Below are 21,032 nucleotides of genomic sequence, written 5' to 3'. Positions count from 1 at the left end.
GGAATCAAACCTAGGGCTTTGCGTAGGCCGGGCAAACACTTGACCAAGAGAACCAGATCTTAGTTGATCTGCAGGGACGGACCACCACAGCCACTGAAACAGAACGAGGTAGACCTCTATTTCTCCACAGTGAAGGATTACCAGGTAATTTCCATTAGATCTCTAGCTCTAAGAAAGCGTTCTCATTTATTTTAGAAAATATATATATTTGCAAGTGACCGCGTACGCAGAGGTCTAGAAAGTGCCCCACACCAAAGGACTGTGACAGTCTGGGGGGCCCTGGGAGTCCGCCGCCGTGTCAATCAAGGGGTACCCCCGTTTCTCGGTGGATTTTTGGTGTCTGGATCCTTTACGTTCTCCTGAATTCCGGGGAGGAGGCAGAAGAGGGTTTTGACTGCGTTCTCGTGAAGGGAAAGTTGGGTGTCCGGGCGGCGGGGAGACTTGCGGGTAGCGGGGTCTCCCCAGACTCCGGCGCTGCCCGAGGTGAGGAGATCCCGCCCCGCTGAGGTGATCCTGCGGAGGGGCGGAGCTCCGCCACTCGGGAGGCGGGAGGCGGCCCTGAGGGGCGGGGCCGGCCGGCGGCGGCCGCACGCTCCGCTCCCACCATGCCCTTATAAGGAGCGCCCCGCGAGAGGGTTCGGGAATCCGGTCGCAATCCCTGCGGCGCAGCCCCGATCCCAGGCCCCTCCCTTGGGAATGGGGGCGGGGCGGGACCTTGGCGGGGCGGCCCCCCTGGTGGGCGGGGCTCCTCGAAGGAGGGCCAATCGGAGCCGCAGTCGGGGCCTGAGCGGCGTGGCCATTGGGCGCGGCGACGTGAGAGGGCGGGGCGCCCGTGGGGCTGGTTACGCCGAGGGAAGCCCGGACTCTAGTCGCCGCTCCGAGTCAGTCTCTCCCTGCCGGCTCCCGGCCCCGCCGATCCCAGTTTCCCGTCGCCCGCGGTTCGCCGCCCCGCTAGCCGCCGCGATGCCGGTGTTTCACACGCGCACGATCGAGAGCATCCTGGAGCCGGTGGCGCAGCAGATCTCGCACCTGGTGATCATGCACGAGGAAGGCGAGGTGGACGGCAAAGCCATTCCTGACCTCACCGCGCCCGTGGCCGCCGTGCAGGCGGCCGTCAGCAACCTCGTCCGGGTGAGCGCGGCCGGGCCTGGGACTGGAGCGCAGCCGGGAGACCTCCCCAGGGTCCCGGTCCGCCTCGTTGCTTGCATTCGTAGGCTGCCTTGCCTGTGGCTCTGCGCGGGGTGGGCTCCCCAGAGCTGGTGCTGTGGTTTCCAATGCTCATTTCTCTAGGCTGTGACCTTGAGCAAGCCACCGAGCCTGTCGGGGCCTCAGTTTCCTCGTCTATAAAATGGGGGCACTCATCAGAAATCCTGCCTTGGGGCTGTGTTGGGAAGAGTCAGCGAGCTTTTATTTGTCAAGTGCCTGGCGTGTGTGTGTGTGTGCCCGAAGTGGGCTCCCCAGAAGTGATAGTTGTTAGGTTGTCTGACGGTCCCTCCCCTGGGCAGGCTCACGTCCCTCGCGTTGACTACCTTGCTCTCAGCTCCTTTTTAGGCCTCTCCTATCCAGCCTGTGGGTGGGTTCTCCTACGGACTCCCTGCCTTCCCTTCAAAGGATTCTTATTTTACCCGGGCGCTCACCTTTCTAGTACTTCTCTCCCCCTGAGGCTCACCTGCCCCAGCCCTCCCCTGGACTCCTGCTCTCTGACATTTCCCCCCAGCTACTTGGCTTCCTCCCGTCTCCGCCGCCGCCTCCTTCCCTCCGGGGCATTTCGCTCACGCCTCCGGCACTCTAACACCTTTATGCAGTAATTCATAACCAGGAGTCCTGCTTTTCTTCCTGCCGGACCCCATAGCCATTCATTTTATTCCTCCTGTGACGCTTTCCACCCAGCTTTACCTGCTGTCAAACGGCTTCCTCCCACTGGGGGCCTTTCCAGTTTCGGGGGGCCGCCTCCTCTGTCCCTCCTTCTGGCAGGAAGCAAGATGGAGCTGCTGTGAGAGGCCTGTGGAATCTGGGATCGGCAGCCCCTGCCAGAGGGAAGGCTGGGGCGTCCTTTCTCAGTCTACCCTATCCTGCCGGCCACCGGCCCTCCGCTGATCTTTGTAGCCCACATTTGTAACCACTGGGGTGCAGCCCACTTCTGATACGGGAAAAGAGATAGAGAGCCTGACTAGTTCCTTAACTGTCTCCTGGCTCATGTCACACTTGCTCTAGGCTGGGTGTGACTCAGAGCGCTGTTGCCCGTGGAGAACAACTCAGGAAAAGTTCCTAGTGCTTCCGAACTGAGCTGTGTCCGTGGTGTGTCGGGGCAGTTGATAGGTTCCTGTCAGTCGGGTGGGGCTTGTGTTATTTATCTGATTACAGGACTTTAGTGCACTTAACACTTTCCTGAGCCTTCAGGGGCCTGGGACTGTGTCAAGCATTTCAGGAGAATGGTAGCTAGGAAGCTGGGGGCGGGGGCTGGGAGCGGGGGGGGGGGGGGGGGGCGGGGGGGAGGGGGCAAGGGCAAAGAGGAGGGATGGACCTCAGACCAAATTCCTGTTCTGTACAGATAGGTAAGAAACTGTTGAGTAGGAGCATGTATCCATTCAGTGTGCCTATCTCGTTCTTGTTCTCTTTGTAACTCATTTTAGTCTCAGACTCAGAGTACATTCTTATGTAGTGTTGTCTTGACATGGCTGCCTTCCAGGCCTCCGGTTTTTCAACAAATGGGAAACAATGTAAAGAGACAAGGTAATGGTGTCCCTCCATGTAGTACTTGAGGAAGCGGAATCTTAAAACCACATGTTGCACTTGGAACACAGCTAGTGTAGTCAAGGGGTTGATAGCTGGTTAGGCTATTTAGAGAAAAGTTATTTATGAGCTTCCATGCCATGAATTAATAAGCATTGAATGTGTGTTGTATAAAGAACATTGTAATAAATCAATGGCTCTCAGAGTGTGCGTGAGAATCACCACTGGGGCTTTTTAGATGTAAAGATGTCCAGTTCCCATCCCAGACTTACTGAAAGCTCTTCAGGGGTTAGGTGTGTGTGTGTGTGTGTGTGTGTGTGTGTGTGTGTGTGTGTGTGTGTAATATATATATTTTTAAGCAGCTCCATAGGTAGTTATGATGGCCATAGTCATGAGACATAGAAAAGAAACAAGGGCAGATAGAAGATGAAAAAGAGTTACATGTAGTTACATACTTCCCAACACCTACCAAAGGTATTTGAAGTTTAATTAGAAAGTGGGAAGGATTGGGCTGATAAACAGTCACAAACAAAGGTACGTAGATTGTCTTGATTGCAGGTCGGAAGAAAGTTGGAGTGAAATTGGACTTGAAGTCAGTGCATGCATGGCATATGGCTAGTTTAGCAGAAGGTCCTATCCCACAAGATGTACAAATTGAGGGGGAGGGGGACGAGGATGAGGCTGGTGTGTGAGGATAACATGTGGGTTCTAGGGAGGCCAGAGGGCCCACCCATTGTTTTGAATTCTTAATGCCAACTGTTTTTCTTTTTTTTTTTTGGTTTTTTGAGACAGGGTTTCTCTGTGTAGCCCTGGCTGTCCTGGAACTCACAGAGATCCACCTGCCTCTGCCTCCTGAGTGCTGGGGTTAAAGGTGTGCACCACCATCTTTAAGCCCAACTGTTTTTCTGAAATGTGTGGATTCTGTACATATCTCAAGTTACTAACTCCTGTCTGGAAAACACAGTCTAAGTGGGAACATTTTGTTTTTTTTCTGCTCCCCAGTTCCAGCCCTCAGCATTGACACACAGATAGCTCAGTAAATAGAGGGTTGAAAGAAGAGGAACTGTGTGGAGAGATGAATTAGGAGGCTCCTTGGGCTTGAAGAAATTAAGGCCCAGGCTTCAAGTGCTGCTCCAGAAATGGAAAAGGAATTAACTTTAAAAGTAGTAGAAAAATAATGATAACTGGATCATAGAACTCTGAGCTTGCAAAACCCATGCTGTTTCTATAAAATAATGAAACTAAGTTTTGATCAAATGTTTCAAAATCCATATGATCAGAGTGTCTCTCGGAAATTACTTTGGGAGGTTATGTTCTTATTAAAATGCTTCTCTTTGGAAATTCCAGATTATTGACATATGTGTGCCACATTAGTCTTGTTTTGGTCAATAAAATGTATGTTGACTGAAATGGACATTCCTCAGCTACTTGGCATGTCTTCCGTGGTCTAAGACAGAGCTGCTTAAACTTTTCCTACTCTTGATTCTTTTTGGCCTGAGAAATTTTTATTCAACCTCAGGTAAATAGATATATCAAATAGGCATATAAAATAAACATTTGCTAATAAGATCATAAGTTTATTTTAAAACATTTCTTTGGTATAGAATTTTATCATTAATTAAAGATGCAAGTAAATTTGCCTAGTAATGAGATATTTATGCTTATTTATTTACATGTAAAAATTGAATCTTGGCTGAATACTCAATACTTCAGCAATACAGAGCATCTTCAGTGTTTTTCAGAGTTGATGCATATTGTGATTTTATAATCGGCAGTTCTGAGAACTCTGCTTCTCATAAATATGTAGTACAAATTGGCAGAACTATGTATAAGGGCCATTTTGGAAATTGTTGGAAATCCTGTCTTAGTTCCAAGCCAAAATTCCATGTAATGATTCTCTTTTTTTATACAACTTGTCAGCAACGTAGACAGCATTTAAAAAAAAAAACAAACATCTGAATATACTATAAAGACATACTAATTTGATACATACTTGGGAATGGCGGTAAGAAAATATGGGAAGTCTTTGCTTTCTGTAATTAAGCCATTATACTTCTAGAATTGCAAAAAAAACCTTTTGTGTACAGTAAAAACACTGCAGTTCACAACTAATGGTAGTTCCGAATCTGAGTGGAGGTGTTTCAGTCAGCCACAGTGCAAAATGTGCATATTGTATGTTCAGAACCAAAACTATGATGAAGTTGCTGCATGCAGCATGGTCAGTCATGACCAGAACAATTCCAATTTATTACATGTTTGATTTGAATGAACTTTGGGTTATTGTGGGTTGAGGGACCTTTTACTGGTGCCACATTGCTGGTGTTTGAATTGCTCTTGGGGGAGCAGGACTCATTTGGAGTCTGCCTGCCTCTCCCTCTCCAGTACCAACTGGAATTAAAGATGTGTGCCACCTTGCCCAGGTCTGGTAGTCTGAAGCATAGTAGCTTGGTCACTGTGTATTTAGCAACTGAGTTTTTTTTTTTTTTTTTTTTTTTTAATTTTTTGAGACAGGGTCTTTCTGTGTAGCTCTAGCTGTCCTGGAACTCACTCTGTAGACCTGGCTGGCCTCGAACTCAGAGATCCGCCCATCTCTGCCTCCCCGAGCACTAGGATTAAAGGCGTGCACTTCCAACTGCCCGGCTACAGTGTGGTTTTAATGCTTGTTCACAGGTCTCTCTCTCTTTTAAAAATGATTTATTTATTTTTATTTTATGTGCATATATGTGTGAGGGAGTTAAATTCCCTGGAACTGGAGTTGCTGACAGTTGTGAGCTGCCACGTGGGTGCTGGGACTCGAATTTGGGTCCTCTAGAAAAGCAGCCAGTGCTCTTAACTCTTGATCCATCTCTCCAGTCCCCGAGTTGTTATTTTTATTCCAAACTTGAGGAGGTTGGCTGGAAATTTTAAAAAGATGTTTTTCTTCAACTATTTTGGGTGTGTATGTGTGTGTGTGTATGCATGTTTCATGTGTGTGGTTACACTGTGTGGGTATATGTGGCTTTGCATTTGGAAATCCAAGACTGATGTTGGGAATCATCCTCAGTTGTCCTTGCACCTTTTCATTGTGGCAGGGTCTCTCAAACCCAGAGCTCACTGATAGGGCTAGTTTCTAGCCAGCATGCTTCTCGGAGGAGGACCTGTCTCTTGCTCTCCAATGCTGAAGTTACACGCAGGCTGCCACACCCACCTATCATTTATATAGGTTCTGTGGTGAATTATTGATCTCTCACTTGTGCAGCAAGTGCTTTAACTGTGGAATTATTAATCTCCCATGGTTCACCTAAAAAAAAAAAAATCTATTGATTGAGACAAGGATTCACTGTGGAGCTCTAGATGACTTTGAGCTTCTGTGTATCCCTGGTTGGACTTGAACTTGTGATTTTCTGTCTTTGCCTCCCAGCTGTTGTGATTCTGATATACACTACCATACCTGGCTATGTCTTCTTCTCTGCCCAGGATCCTAAATAAGACCATGTTTTTGAACAGTATTATTGAGATACCATTCCCATACTCTACAGTTCACCCATTTAAGGTGTGCAATTAATTGCTTTTTGTAATATTGTTGTACAACTGCTGCCACAATCTAACTTTAGAATGATTTAAGATTTTTATTAGCATATGCTATACATAATTATGGTTTTCTTTATACTTCCTATGTGTGTATATTTGATCATATCTTCCTCCCTTTTAACCGTTTCTTTTAACCACATTCCTATTTGTCCTCTTTTGGAACAATTTGGACTACTCAGAAAGAAACCACACCCCGACTTGCAGGACTCTCTCCTTTATAGTTTTACCTCCATGACGCCTTCACTCTCCCAGCTCCTGCATTTGCTTCTTCCGGACAGTTCATGTAAATGGAATCATACAGCATGTGGCTTTTATGTCCGGCTCCCCTTCACTTGGCTTAGTCCTTTTCAAGGTTCATCCATAGTGTAGTATGTCCCAGAACTTTCTTCTTCTTTTTTGTTTGTTAAATAATAGTCCATTGTATGGAAGCCATTTTAAACACAAAAAGCAAGTTCAGCGCATTAGTAAAGCAAAGGAGAGGAGGTAGAGGAGGGAAGGGTGGGAATCGGGAATGAAAAGGAAGGACAAGTTCTAAGAAGGATGGGATTTGGTACACAGTGTGAAAAAGTCAGAGGCCCAGGCTGCCCATCTTACAGCAGCATATATACATTTTTCTTTCTCTTCTCTCACAGAAGTGGCTTACAGCGAGCTGTCCGTCTTTGATGTGACCATTACAGTCACGTCAGTTTTATTAATGGGGCTTCTGATACTTCATCTCCCTTTGCATCTGTGGTCATGTGTTGTAACTGTTCCTCAGACTCATGAAATATTTATTTTGGGAGGTTTTTGTGGCCTTGACTTTTATGTGCCTTACCCATATATCATAAGTTCCTGGGACCAGTCCTGGGATAAATAGTAGCATTGTCTTCACTTTAGGCTGATAGATGGGAAAGTCTGCTTTGCTCTTTAAAAAAAAGAGATCAGTAATTAATTTTGTCCCTTGCCGTTATCTGTATTAATATCTGAACTTAGTGTCTTTTGGTTGGTATTAAATTTATCTCAGTTCAGGGAGTAACAACGTCTGAGTGACAGGCCTGTGGGTGAGCCCTTTCTTAATATGTTTTTTGTATATGTCCTAATTTTAAAAATGAAGCAGGGCAGTTAATAAAGTAAATAAGGATGTTTGTATAACCATTTATACTTCATGAAATATTTTTGTTTTGTGTGTGTTTGTGTGTGTGTGTGTGTGTGTGTGTGTGTGTGTGTGTGCGTGCAAGCGCGTGAGAGTCAGCCTAAGCCTGCTTGCACATGTGTTGTGCTCTTTCCTGTGTGCGCATGTGTGGAGGCCAGAGGTTGAGGTTGGCATGCCTTTCTCAACTGCTTTTCCACCTTATTTTTTGAGACAGACAGAGTCTCTCATTGACCTGGAGCTTACAGGTTCAGCCAGGCTGGCTCGATGCTGACCCAGCACATGTGCCTGTCTTCACTCTCTAGTGCTGGGGTCACAGATGGACCCATCAGGGCACAGCTTTGTCCGTGGATGGTGGGGGTCGGAGACCAGCTCTTCATGCTTTCGCAGACAGCGCCTGACCCACTGAGTCACCTCTGTGGTGCCCGTGAAAGACCCTCGCGGTGGTGATCCTGTAACGGTCCTGTGGGTAGATGTTGTGAGGTCATTGTCTTATAGACAGGAACTGAAGTTTAGAGAAATCAAGTAGCTTCCCGACAGCTGGACCCAGGCCCTTGCTCGCTTACTCCAGATCCTTTGGATTTATCACTCCACTGTTGCTCAAGGGCTTAGCTCAGAGTTGTTAGGTATCAGTGAGGAAATCCCACCTAGAGCTGGAAGAAGCAACAAGAATACTGTTAGTCCCAAGTTCCCTTTGTCCTGGGCCTGGCCGCAGTGTCTGTGGAGTCCGGCTCTGGCGTGGCCTCCATGACGGGTTTGTATAGAGAGTGATGGGATGTGAGTTGTCGTGTATAGCCACGCCTCAGACTCACAGCCTGTCTGCCACTTCCCTTTCTTCCCCCCCTTTCTTTCTCAAGAAACCAAGAACAGGTGCAGGTCAGCCTTAAAAAAGCTGGTTGCTTAGCTTGAAGCCTGTTAGAACTAGGTAGTATTTGAAATAAATTTGTATATTCTTTGGAAGATCAGGAAGTTTCATTTGAAAAACTTTGTCTCAGATCAAAAGAGACTTCAGAATGGGACAGATGTGAATTTTATTCTCATAACATTAACACTCATGTATCTGACAGAATAGAAGGTTTCTGGAAATTGTGTGTATTTCTGCAACTATCTTTGTAATTTTAATGGAACCCCAACTTAAATGTTTGTTTATATCTGTCTACAAAGTAGGAAGTTAGTTCTTATGTAAATAGCATTGATGTAATTCTAAATAGACACAGCAAGCTTTAGCTTGGCCCTCCCCACCCCCATTATTAATGAAGAAAGGTTGGTCATAAACCCTACCTTTATAGAGATAGGGTTCACTTGGGTATTAATACAGCACACCTTGTCTGTTTGCTTAAAAATAAAGCAGCCTAGGGCCGTAGAGATGGCTCAGTGGTTAAGAGCACTTGCTGCACTCAGAGAGGTCTTGGGTTTGGTTCACACGGTGGCTGTCAGTCATTCGTGACTCCAGTTCCAGGACTCTGACCTCCGTGAGTACCAGGCACACATGGACCACACATGCATACATGTAGTCAAAAACTCATACAAATAAAATAAATCTAAAAATAAATAAAAATAAAGAAGCCTGTTTATTTTATGTGTTTGTTTAACCATTGATCATTTATACATGTATAAATGTGTGTATGTGTGTACATATACATATACATGCATACACATATACATATGTATACTGAGAGGGCAGTCATTTAAAAGCTCAGGGCCAGCAGGATGGCTTAGCAAGTAAAGGTGTTTGTTGCCAAACCTGACAAGTTTGATCCCTGGAACCTACATGGTGGAAGGAGAGAACTGATTCCTACAATGACTGCCATATTCACTCTCCACCTCAACTGTCAGATAAATAAAAAAAGAAGTACATATGTTAAAAACACAAGTCTTTTGCCAGGTTCCTAGTGATATGCTGCACCTTTAGGGAAGGGCAGGTGGACTATCCACGTTACAGTATAGTGGATCATGTATATGCTCTGGTGTGATACTCATCTTCGGTGGTTGTCTTCCCCAGTAGCTTTTAGGGAGGGCTGTGTCTGTTCTGGTCATAGACTTACAGTACAAATCTTTAAAATTTCAGTGAATCTGGATAGCATTCGTTTTAACGTGTACAATGTTAGGAATCAATGTACAGTTGATACTTCTGGTCCCTAGCTTTCAAACATCTGGTATAGCCAGATTTGAAGCGTCACAAATTTATAATGGCTCTGGCTAACACAGGTCAAATATGCACTGAGGGAGGAGTGGATGGCAAACTGCCCATTGTGTGAGATAACAAAAGTGTTCAGGCTATTTTGAGTTGTGGTTTCTCTGTTTAGGAGTCATCTCAACTATGCAGGCCACTTACTAAATTCATAGCTCAAGACTCTGCCTCCTGTCTGGAAGAGGCAGGGGATCTTGCATTCTCTTTTTGGGAGTGCCTTTAAAACATTTAACGATTTAGACCAGGTGTCCCTCTATTATTCGGAGCCCCACTGGTTACAGCGAAGCCTCGTGCTATGAGTCACGGATTCCGCGTTAAAGAGCTCCATTTCCTTGAACCATATGGCAAGACAAAGGTTTCGAGTTGATCGGCTGCTGCTTTGCTTTCTGGCTGATTCAAGTCCAACCTTTTTTTTTTTTTTTTTTTTTTTTTGGTTTTTCGAGACAGGGTTTCTCTGTGTAGCTTTGTGCCTTTCCTGGAACTCACTTAGTAGCCCAGGCTGGCCTCGAACTCATAGAGATCCGCCTGGCTCTGCCTCCCAAGTGCTGGGATTAAAGGCGTGCGCCACCAACGCCCGGCAAAGTCCAACCTTTTTATTAAACCTTGTGTTGTCAGTGGGTCTCTCTCTCTGTGTGTATAATAAACACACTTTATCTCAACTTATATGACTCAGTATTGTGTATTTCAAGATCTCAACAAGGCTATCATCATACAGGACAAATGAAAGCTTTTAAAGAGAACTTCTTCCTTTAATATACCAACTTCTCTCGGCATTTCAGGAGCTAAAACCAGCATTTGGGTGCTACCAAAAGAAGTAGCAGTCTGTAAGTGGGAGTTTTCAGAGAGAAGCTGACCTTGTGTCTTTAGAATGAAGCTCTGTGTTCAGTCAGGTAATGATTCCTCTCGGGTAAATCTAACCCTTTTCTAACCTTAAGCCTCTTGTAGGAGTTATGGGTAGGACTAGAAGAAAACACATTTCTCCTTGGGTGTCATGCCCCCCTCCCACACCTTTCTTAAACATTGTTTTTGTTTTGTGGTTTGAGCTTCCTTGAACTGGCTCTGTAGTCCAGGCTGGCCTTGAACTCAAGATCTCATCTCTTTTCCTGTTTCAGTCTCTTATAGCTTGGGCTAGTCTCATGATGACCTTCAACTGATAACCCTCCTGAGTTCTGGGAGCACAGTCCTAAGCCAGGACACTTAGCTAAAACTTTCCTTGTTACAAATTACATTTTTGGAGACAGTATTTTACTATGTAACACAGGCTGTCCCCGAACTCAATCCTCATGGCTTTGCCACCCTGAATCACAGGAATGCACCACCATTCCTGGTTCACAAATTCTATTTTCACTATGGAAAATTTAGCCTATCTATTCATTTCTCCATGTTTCTTACTGTTTTTCAGGCTTTCTGAACTTGTTTTTTTTGTTTGTTTGTTTGTTTGTTTGTTGGTTTTTCAAGACAGGGTTTCTCTGTGTAACAGTCCTGGCTGTCCTGGAACTCGCTCTGTAGACCAGGCTGGCCTTGAATTCACAGAGATCCACCTGCCTTTGTGTCCGGAGTGCTGGGATTAAAGGCATGTGCCCCCACCGCCCAGCTTTGGTGGTTTTTCACTCACTCTTGGTCACCTTTTCTCTATTCCAGATCATCTGTGTTATTCTAAATAGGGGTAATATATTATATATGCTTGTACCCTATTTTTATAATTTTTTACCATTAACTGAGAAGCATAAACAAAAACAAGAACTGCCTCTAATGCACTGTCCTGCTAATAAATTTGTAGTGACAGCTGGCTGTAGCGATGTACATCTTAATTCTGGCACATGGGAGGCAAAGGCAGGCCTGATCTACACAGAAGGTTCCAAATCAGCCAGAGCTACATAGTGAGACTATGTCTTAAAAATAAAAAATCCAAAGAAACGAGTGGAGACCCAGTCACTTAGAACACCCTGGAGACTTTGTCTTCCAAATGCAGTATAGGAAGTTATGCTATAGTTACTTATCTGCTCTTCCAGTAAGTGTACAATTAAATAACTTCAGAATTAGCAGCTAGATCCTGAGAGACCTTCTGTATTGACGTTCTTTTCAAGACATGCTGCCAGAGACTCATTGATGACATTTGTTTAAACGTGCGCATGACATGCAGAGATGATATATAGACGATAGGGTGCTGAGTGCAAGGGGACCTTGACAGACATGGGAAATGAAAAGTGCATTGGCTTCTTTCCCTTGGTAAAACTGTAAATGTTGACCTTCGGATGCTGGGCCATCAGTCCTGGATGATTGATTTATTGAAGTTTTTCTTCCCTTGCCTCCCCACTTCCCTTGAGTGTATCTCCCTTTAGATTGTGGTTTCTTGAGGACAAGGACTTATTAGTAGTCCCTCCTTAAGTGTGTTGTTCTTTGGTATTTGGTATTTCCGGAGTTGTGTTGGGTTATTTCATGATGAGGATAGCTTTCGGTCTCTTGTTTCTATTGGAAGGCTTGGTGGTTCTCTTGTCCTGTCCTCAAATGTCAATGCCATTCTTCTATTCCAAATGCCTGTGTGACCACAAAGAGAAAAGAACTAATAAATGATGTTATATTATATTGGATACAGATTTTGAACTTTTGATTCCAAAAAATTTGTTGTTACTTCTGTGAGAAGTAAGGCTTTCCTTGGGTTGGTGTGAGTGTGGGCTGTGTATGTGTGTGCAGAGTCAGAGCTGAAAATGAGAACTAACAGTGTTTGGAGACTCACAGGGGTGCAGAGAATAGAGTCATTGGCCCTTAGAGAACTTCCCACTGATAAAATTTCCACTTGAGTGACTTTCAAGAGGAAAGCTGAATTTGCTGCGGTTCTTGGCACAGCTGGCCACCGTCCAGGTTAAAGCCATTCCTTCTCTGGAACTAAGCATCAATTATTCCCACAAGTAAGCTTTCTGTGAGGCAAGAAAAATGACATGCCTGTTAGAGTTGAAAGTTGATGGGCCTCTATTATCTACTTTCCCAATGTTTTTAGCCTTCTTTCTGTCCACACCCTAGAATACTCATTGTTTGCCAGGTGGAAAATATGTTTTTATTTATACAGTTAAAATAAAGGGTAGGGGGAAGCTGGGTGTGGTGGTCCACATCTTTCATTCCATTCTCTGGAGGCAGAGACCAAAGGATCTCTAAGGTCAAGGCCACCCTGGTCTACATAGAGAGTTCCAGGCTGTCCAGTGCTACGTAAGACTTGGTCTCAATAAAATAAAGATGTAAAAGTGGGCTAATGAATTGTACAAAAAAAAAAAAAATCTATACCAACACCACTTAAACTTCTATTATATAATTTTTCCCAAAATTATCATTATTTACTAAACTGTAGCTGTTACATTATTGGGTATTGTGAACAATGCTAGGATATTTAAGATATTATACATCATTGCATGCACTGCAGCCATCCAATTCATGTTGAGTAAATTCCAGGCACAATCCCAGTGTGCATATGGAGATAATCGTGCCTTGGCCCATCATAGGTTTATAGACAATATGTAAGTATAAATAAAAAAAAAAAAAGACATGGATTTGGATTTCTCAATGAATTTTGATCCTTTCAAATGAACAGAATAGCCAACCTTGGTAGAATACATCTATAAAGTATGAGTTAACAAATAGCAAATACCCCAATCAGACTTTAGATATAGATTTGAGGTAAATCAGTGTGTAATCATAGTAATGATCTGGGGGAGGAAGGATAACAGTCTAGTGGGTAAGACTTAAACACCTTGGGTTTAAAACCCACCATTGGGGCTGGAAAGACGGCTCAGTGGCTGTCTTCTGCTCTTGTCAAGGACTGTTATTTGGTTCCTAGCACCTGTGTTGACAGCTCAAAACCCTGTGACTCCAGCTCTAGGGGATCTGCCACTGCCATCTGGACTCTGCAGGTACCTGCACTGACATACATTCCCCCCCCCCCCCATAATATACACATAATGAAAAGTAAAATAAGCCTTAATCACCCTGACAAAACCCACCATTGGCTATTTGATGCTAGGTACCATTGAGGAAATTATTTAGTTTCTAGTTTGCATGATCCTCTTTTGTAAAATAAAGGTAGAGATAATGTGTTCCTCACAGTATTGTATTATATGAGTTCATAAAAATGTTTAGAACTATTATTGACACATAGTTAAGAGCACAGTATGTATTAGATTTTATCACTAATATGCTTTCGAATGATTTTAAGTCACATTTTAAATGTTAATCTAGTGAAAAGACTGATTTTTAAAATGCCTGAGCATAGCTCTAGCTTTTATTCAACAAGGCAAAATGCCAATGAAAGCTTTCAGTAGAATTCCATATGTTGTGGAATATACAGTTTTACCAACTGTGGGGAAAATATCGCAGCTTTAGGTAGCTGAACCTTTGATTTCCAGTTTCTCTATTTCTTCTTTCTTTCTTTCTTTCTTTCTTTCTTTCTTTCTTTCTTTCTTTCTTTCTTTCTTTCTTTCTTTCTTTCTTTCTTTCTTTCTTTCTTTCTTTTTTTCTTTTTTTGAGGCAGGTGGATGGGGGATTAGACCCAGGGCTTTATACCTGCTAAGCAAATGTTACACCACTGAACTACACCCATTATACTAACCATCTATTCCCCTGCCTCCTCCTCTCTCCTTCCCTCTCTTTTTGGAATAGGGTTTTGCTATGTTGCCCAGGCTGGTCTCAAACTCCTAACTTCAGATAATCCTTTTAGTCTCTCAAGTAGCTGAAATGATAAGAATGGGCCTTGCTTAAAATTTTAATTGCTGTCTTTTGATTGGCAATAATAGCAAGGAAAAAGTGTTCCATTCCACTCCCAATGTAAGGCAGGAGTTTAGAATCTGAGCTGTTAGCCTCAATACTCCTTGTCCTGCCTTTCTTCCTTTTCTCCTCCCCTTCTCTCCCTCTCACTCATTTAAAAATGATTTATTTAATTACGCTTGTGTGTGTGTGTGTGTGTGTGTGTGTGTGTGTGTGTGTGTGTGTGTGGTTGCTGAGTGCTGGTGCCCTGGAGCTGGTTGTGTGTTACTAAATGTGAGTACTAGGAATCCAAGTTGGGTCCTCTACAAGAACAGTATGTGTTCTTAACCTCTGAGCCATCTGTCCAGCTCCTTTCTTACATTCTTTTTAAGACAGGGTTTTCTAAACTGGGCGGTGGTGGCACGCTTTTAATCCCAGCACTCGGGAGGCAGAGGCAGGTGGGTCTCTGTGAGTTCGAGGCCAACCTGGTCTAAAGAGCGAGATCCAGGACAGGCACCAAAGGTACACAGAGAAACCCTGTCTTGAAAAAAAACAAGAAAAACAAAAAACAAACAACCCCCCCCCCCCAACCAGGATCTTCTGTGGCCCAAGCCGATTTTGAACATATTATATAGTCCAGGATGGCTTTGTTCTCCTCCTGCTTGTGTGTCTCAAGCACTGGGATTACAGGTAGGTGCCACCATATTGTGGGTCATCTTGTTTTCTAAATAAATAAATACACTGTGGCTGGAGAAGTAGCTTAGCAGTTAAGAGCATTCTTGCTTTTCTGAGGACCCATGTTTAGTCCCCAGAACCGTCATCAGGCAGCTCACAAGTACCCGTGACCCCAGCTCTGGGAGAACTAAGGGCCTTCTGGCCTCTGTGGGTGCCTGCACACACGGTATACATCCACACAGACACATATACGTAAGTAATAATAAATAGATTTCAGTAACAAACAGCAGCTGAAGGGGTAGCCAGGCCACCCGGTGAAATAATAAGATGGAATCAGCCTCCAGATAGAGCTCAGTCTGCATTTATGAAAAGCAGAATTCATCACATCAGTGTCTGGCACAGACCCTGGTGAACACCTCCTGTGCTGCATGCTATGCTATGCTGTGCTATGCTATGCTATGCTATGCTATGCTATGCTATGCTATGCTGTGCTGTGCTATGCTATGCTATGCTATGCTATGCTATGCTGTGCTATGCTATGCTATGCTATGCTATGCTATGCTGTGCTATGCTATGCTATGCTATGCTATGCTATGCTATGCTATGCTGTGCTGTGCTATGCTATGCTATGCTATGCTATGCTATGCTGTGCTATGCTATGCTATGCTATGCTATGCTATGCTATGCTATGCTGTGCTGTGCTATGCTATGCTATGCTATGCTATGCTGTGCTGTGCTGTGCTGTGCTATGCTATGCTATGCTGTGCTATGCTATGCTATGCTATGCTGTGCTGTGCTGTGCTGTGCTGTGCTGTGCTGTGCTGTGCTGTGCTATGCTATGCTATGCTATGCTGTGCTGTGCTGTGCTGTGCTGTGCTGTGCTGTGCTGTGCTATGCTATGCTATGCTGTGCTGTGCTGTGCTATGCTATGCTGTGCTGTGCTGTGCTGTGCTGTGCTGTGCTGTGCTGTGCTGTGCTGTGCTGTGCTGTGCTGTGCTATGCTATGCTATGCTATGCTGTGCTGTGCTATGCTATGCTGTGCTGTGCTGTGCTGTGCTGTGCTATGCTATGCTGTGCTGTGCTGTGCTGTGCTGTGCTGTGCTGTGCTGTGCTGTGCTGTGCTATGCTGTGCTGTGCTATGCTATGCTATGCTATGCTGTGCTGTGCTGTGCTGTGCTGTGCTGTGCTATGCTGTGCTGTGCTGTGCTGTGCTGTGCTGTGCTGTGCTGTGCTATGCTATGCTATGCTATGCTATGCTATGCTATGCTATGCTATGCTATGCTATACTATAGCTTCATAGTTCTTGTTCTTTGAAAAGAGGGTAGAATTTCCTTCAGAGTCCCTCTCAACTTTAAGAGTAACAGGCTTCTAATGTGATTCAGGAGACAGCAGCTACCAGTTCAGAAGTTACATACATTATTTCTAGTCTTTTAATGGTTTTCTAGACTTAAAAGAAACTTCAAAGTCTTTTTAAAAATGATTTATTTATATTATTTTATGTGGGCTAGAGAGATGGCTCAGCCATTAAAGGCTAGGCTCACAACCAAAAATATTTTACGTGTATGAGTGTTTTGCCTTCATAGATGTTTGTACACCACACGTGTGCCTGGTGCCTGTGGAGGCCAGAAGAGGGTGTTGGATCCCCTGAAACAGTAGTTACAGATGGTAACTGCTTTTGGGAAGCAAACCTCAGACTTCTGCTGAGCATTTAGGTGCTCCAGTTTTGATACTTTTTCCTTAATCATACTTTAATACTAAAACTGATAGTATTGTTTTAATCAAAAGCATCTCAGAGTACAGAAACTTCCAGAATGTAATACTATAGTTGAAAATACAAGGTACTTTTAAAACGTGAAATGTCAGGATAATATATTGAGACTATAGAAATTTTTGGTTCTCCCCACCGCCTGCCTGTGTGTGTGTGTGTGTGTGTGTGTGTGTGTGTGTGTGTGTGCGCGCGCGCGTTCTTGTAGCCAATGGTTGGTGTGAGGTGACTTCTTCAGTGACTCCCCACTTTAACCTTTGGAGACATGATCTTTTAGGGAACCTGGAGCTTCGTGATTCAGTTAAGATGGCTTGCCGCAGCCTCCAGGGATCTCCTCTGATTAAGGGGTGTGCTGCCACACCCAGCTTTTTTTATGTGGGTGCTGGGATCCAAATTCAGCTTTTCATGCTTTTGTGGCAGCCACTTTACTGAGCCTCCTGAGCCACCTCTTTAACCCCATTTTTGGTTCTTAGAGTATTTTTGTTGTGGTGGTGGTGGTGGTAGAATATGCTTAATACTTTACCACTTTTACGTATACAGTATTGTGATATTAAGTGCATTCACATTGTTGTACAACCATTACCATAACATGCCTCTCCCAACTGAAACCACATCTCTCCTTCCCAGCTACTGGCTCATTACTTTTTGTCTTAGTGAATTTGACTATTTTTGGTGCCTTTGGAATCATGTAATATTGCCTTTTTAAATTTTTTGCCGTGCTGTGGATTGAATACAGGGCTTTATTATGCATTCTTTTTGTTTATTTTGTTTGTTTTTTTCTGTCCTATAACTCACTCTGTAGAGCAGGCTGGCTTGGAACTCAGAGATCTACCTGCCTGTGCCTCCTGAGTGCTGGGATTAAAGGCGTGTGCCGCCGCCGCCACCGCCGCCGCCGCCGCCGCCGCCGCCGCCGCCGCCGCCGCCGCCACCACCACCACCGGGTTTTATGTGCATTCTAGGCCAGCACTCTACCAAACGTGTTTGTATATAGTTCGGTACTAACTAGGGTTTCAAGCATCCACCAGAGGTTTCAGAACAGATCTCTCCTGGAAGAAGAGGGAGTACTGTATTCTGTAACTGTTAAAAAGAGAAAAGGGGCCAGTAAGATGGCTCGGTGAGTAAGTAGATTGCCAAGCAAGCCTGACAGCCTGAGTTCAATCATCAGAGCCCATGTGAACATGGGAGGAGAGAGCCAGTTCCACAGAGTTGTCCTCCAGCCACTGCATGCGCACACAGGCAGGTGCACACCCACAATAGTGCAAGAGCAGCAATAGTAGACAGTTTTGAAAGGAAAGGAAGTTCTATAGTACTGGTAAGTGCTCTACAAAATGTGACGATAGAAGTATTGGACATGTATCTAAATTCCCGAAAGCTCTCCTAAGATACTGTTTCCTGTGTTCTTGGCTTCCTCTGAGGATGGCAAGAACTGAGTAGTGGAACTCAGAGTGAGAAGAGCATTTTAACCCTAATCCTTTTACCTTTTAAGTTTTAAAGTAAGTGGCTGTTTACATACTCATAAATCAGTTTTTCTTTCCTGTTTTGTGACTGATGTGTATGACAAAAAAGTTCCTTCCCTGGCAGGCCTGATCTACCTTATTGGTCTCATTGCTAGCCCTTCCCTACTCCTAACTAACACGTTTGTACTCTCAGCTCTATATCCACTCTCAACAGAGTCTCCCATTTTCTCAGGCAAAGCCCCTCCCAGCTCAAAAACAGCCTCTAAAGGAAAACAAACTTTCTTTCTTGTCTTCCCACCACATTCTGGAAAAACGGCCTTTGGCCTACTTTTGATTACATGTGTACTCTCCAGCATTAGATAGAGGCTTGTCCCAGCCCAAGTCCATCAGAACCTTATACCCGCCAGGGACAGAGTCCAAATTTCTTAAGGCATTAAAATGATGATGAAATAGCAGCGTTATTTTTTTAATAGCCATAAGATATACGCAACCCCAAATCAAGAGGTGAACATGGACAAATTATTCAAATCCTATTAGCCGTAGTTCCCTTACCTGTAAAAACCACACAGTGTTTTACTAGGACAAATAAGTTAATAATTCTTAAAATTCATTTGTTAGCTAGGCACATACAAGTTCAAGGCCAACCAGGCCTAAACAGTGAATTGAGTAGAGCCTAGACTCTATGGGAATATCTGGTCTCAGAAACAGAGGAGGAGCTAATGTATTTGCTTTACAGATTCCAAGTGTGTGTGCCTGTGTGTTGTTTAGTTTTTCTGAAGCTCACTATGTCATCAAGGACGCTATGGCCTCAAACTCCTGATGTGCCTACCTCTGCCTCCCAAGTGCTAGGTCACAGCCATTCACCACTACATCTCCCCTCCATGGTCAGCGGGCATCAGAACCCCTGGAACTAGAATTACAGATGGTTGTTGAGAGCCAAACCATGGTCCTCTATAATAGCAGCAAGTGCTCTTTATCTCTGAGCCATCTCTCCAGCCCAGTTTGTTTCTGAAATGGAGAATAATATGAATCCAAAGGTAATAAAAAGACTGCCTCTTAAATTTGCTCCCTTTTTCTTTCTGAACTCCTCTCTCTCTGCTTAGCTGATCACCAATTCATCTCCCATGCCATTACCAGCATCACGTTAGCAGGCCTTGGAGCTCAGCTTGAAATCCCACCATTGTTTAATTTCCAGGTCTAGGTATGTTATGATTCTAGGAAGTAGGCCAGTAATGGATTTGCACACATAAAATGATGCATCCGTATCATTCTTTGCTATATTGTCTGAAATAGCAAAGATAAAAAAATGATTGAGAATTATTCCATTGAGGTCAAAATCAATGAATTATGTCACTGTCACAAGGGACTCCAGAAGTTCTCATCCAAAGTTTGATTTTCTGAGGTTTCAGTTCCCCGTGGCAGAAGTGGGCACAGTGGTGCGTGCTTGTGATGGTTTCATGACGTATAGGTTTCAGTTCCAGGCCAACCTGAGCTACCTAGCAAGTCTCTATCTAAAAAGAACAAAAGCAAAAACCTATGGTCAACCAAAGTGAACCAACAGTTATATATTATCACCCAAAGGGTGAGTATATAGTTCAATATAAGATATTCAGAGTAAGAAGAGAAATCATATTCATACAACTTGTATTATAGTATATCTTATAATGGCTCTACTTTCTTATTATCATCGATTGCTATATCTGATTCATTACATTTATCATAAACTAATGGAATAATCATGTTAAAGCAAGAACTCAAAGAATGAGTCTACAAATTAAGAGCTACTTGACTATGAAGTTGATAGTGTTTTTTAATCACGGCACTGTGTATTCTAAACTCAAATCTGTGCTGGTAAGATGCTAAGCAAAAAGTGATAGGGTAATATGTTTAGGATAATCCATTCTATGTTATGTTGTATGTGAAGAGACTATATTAAAATGTGGGAGGACTGAGTAGTAGGATTTCAAGGTGAAAATTTTTTCTAGAGCTGGTGTGGCGGTCATCAGTAGGTAAAGGCGCTACCAAACCCGACAACCTGAGTTTCATTCCCCTGAGTCCCTCATGGTGGAAGGAGAGAACTGACTCCGAAAGTTATCCTCTGGCTGTGCATGTGTTCACACACACACACAACATAAAGTAATGTAATATAAATTAATTTTTTTAACCCAGGTATGGTGGCTCATGCCTAGAATCTCAATACTAGGTACATGGAAGCAGGAAGAGTTTGAATCCAGCCTGAACTACAGAATGAGACTGTCTCAAAAAACAAAGCAGTTTCCTCTCTTGACGTTGTTCATATTTTATCCTCACAGTGATCCCATGTCCTTGTGAAGTCAGAAAGAGAGTCCAGTGTTTTCCCCACCCCTTTGCTTCTCACACCCCCACTGCCTGGCCCACTTCCTCTCCTTAGGAAGGGGCCAGCACACATGCCGCTCCATGAAGTTCTTCAACCACTCTGTTGAAATTAATCTTTGCATGTTTCCGTAAGACTTGGCCCTGGTTCATATCAAACCATCTTACAAGTTAGAATTACACTGTTCATGTGTTTCCACCCCTCTTCTGGCCCCCAACCCAGCATCCAGCTTTGAGTTCTAGAAGACATCTAGTACTCCCCACTGAGTGGGATATTAATACTTTAATCCAGCTGGCTGCGTTTTCCGTACTTCACTGTTCTTTTTTTCTCTCTCTGTCTTTTTTCTGTTCTCCTCATCAGAGCAAGAACATATATATAAAAATTCCAAGTCATACCAGCAGAGTGATTTAATAATACTGAGGGCAATG

At 44.0% G+C, this 21,032-nt stretch overlaps 1 protein-coding gene across 2 annotated transcripts in view; it reads left to right on the top strand.

Annotated features, from left to right (window-relative positions):
* Positions 1-831: 831 nt before the first annotated feature.
* The window catches only part of Vcl (vinculin), a 99,504-nt gene continuing 79,303 nt past the window's right edge, over positions 832-21,032 (top strand). Inside the window, exon 1 of one of the 2 annotated variants that reach the window (XM_006984773.4) lies at positions 832-1,131. In XM_006984773.4, the coding sequence (XP_006984835.1) occupies positions 964-1,131 (168 nt within the window). In that variant the 5' untranslated portion in view covers positions 832-963. The remainder of the gene's footprint in view (positions 1,132-21,032) is intronic. The other variant, XM_006984771.4, reaches the window with a different exon arrangement.

Source organism: Peromyscus maniculatus, chromosome 9, assembly GCF_049852395.1.
Source record: "Peromyscus maniculatus bairdii isolate BWxNUB_F1_BW_parent chromosome 9, HU_Pman_BW_mat_3.1, whole genome shotgun sequence".
NCBI classification, from domain to species: Eukaryota; Metazoa; Chordata; class Mammalia; order Rodentia; family Cricetidae; genus Peromyscus; species Peromyscus maniculatus.
The sequence above is the reverse complement of the archived record's forward strand: the minus strand, read 5'-3'. Positions and strand labels throughout refer to the sequence as shown.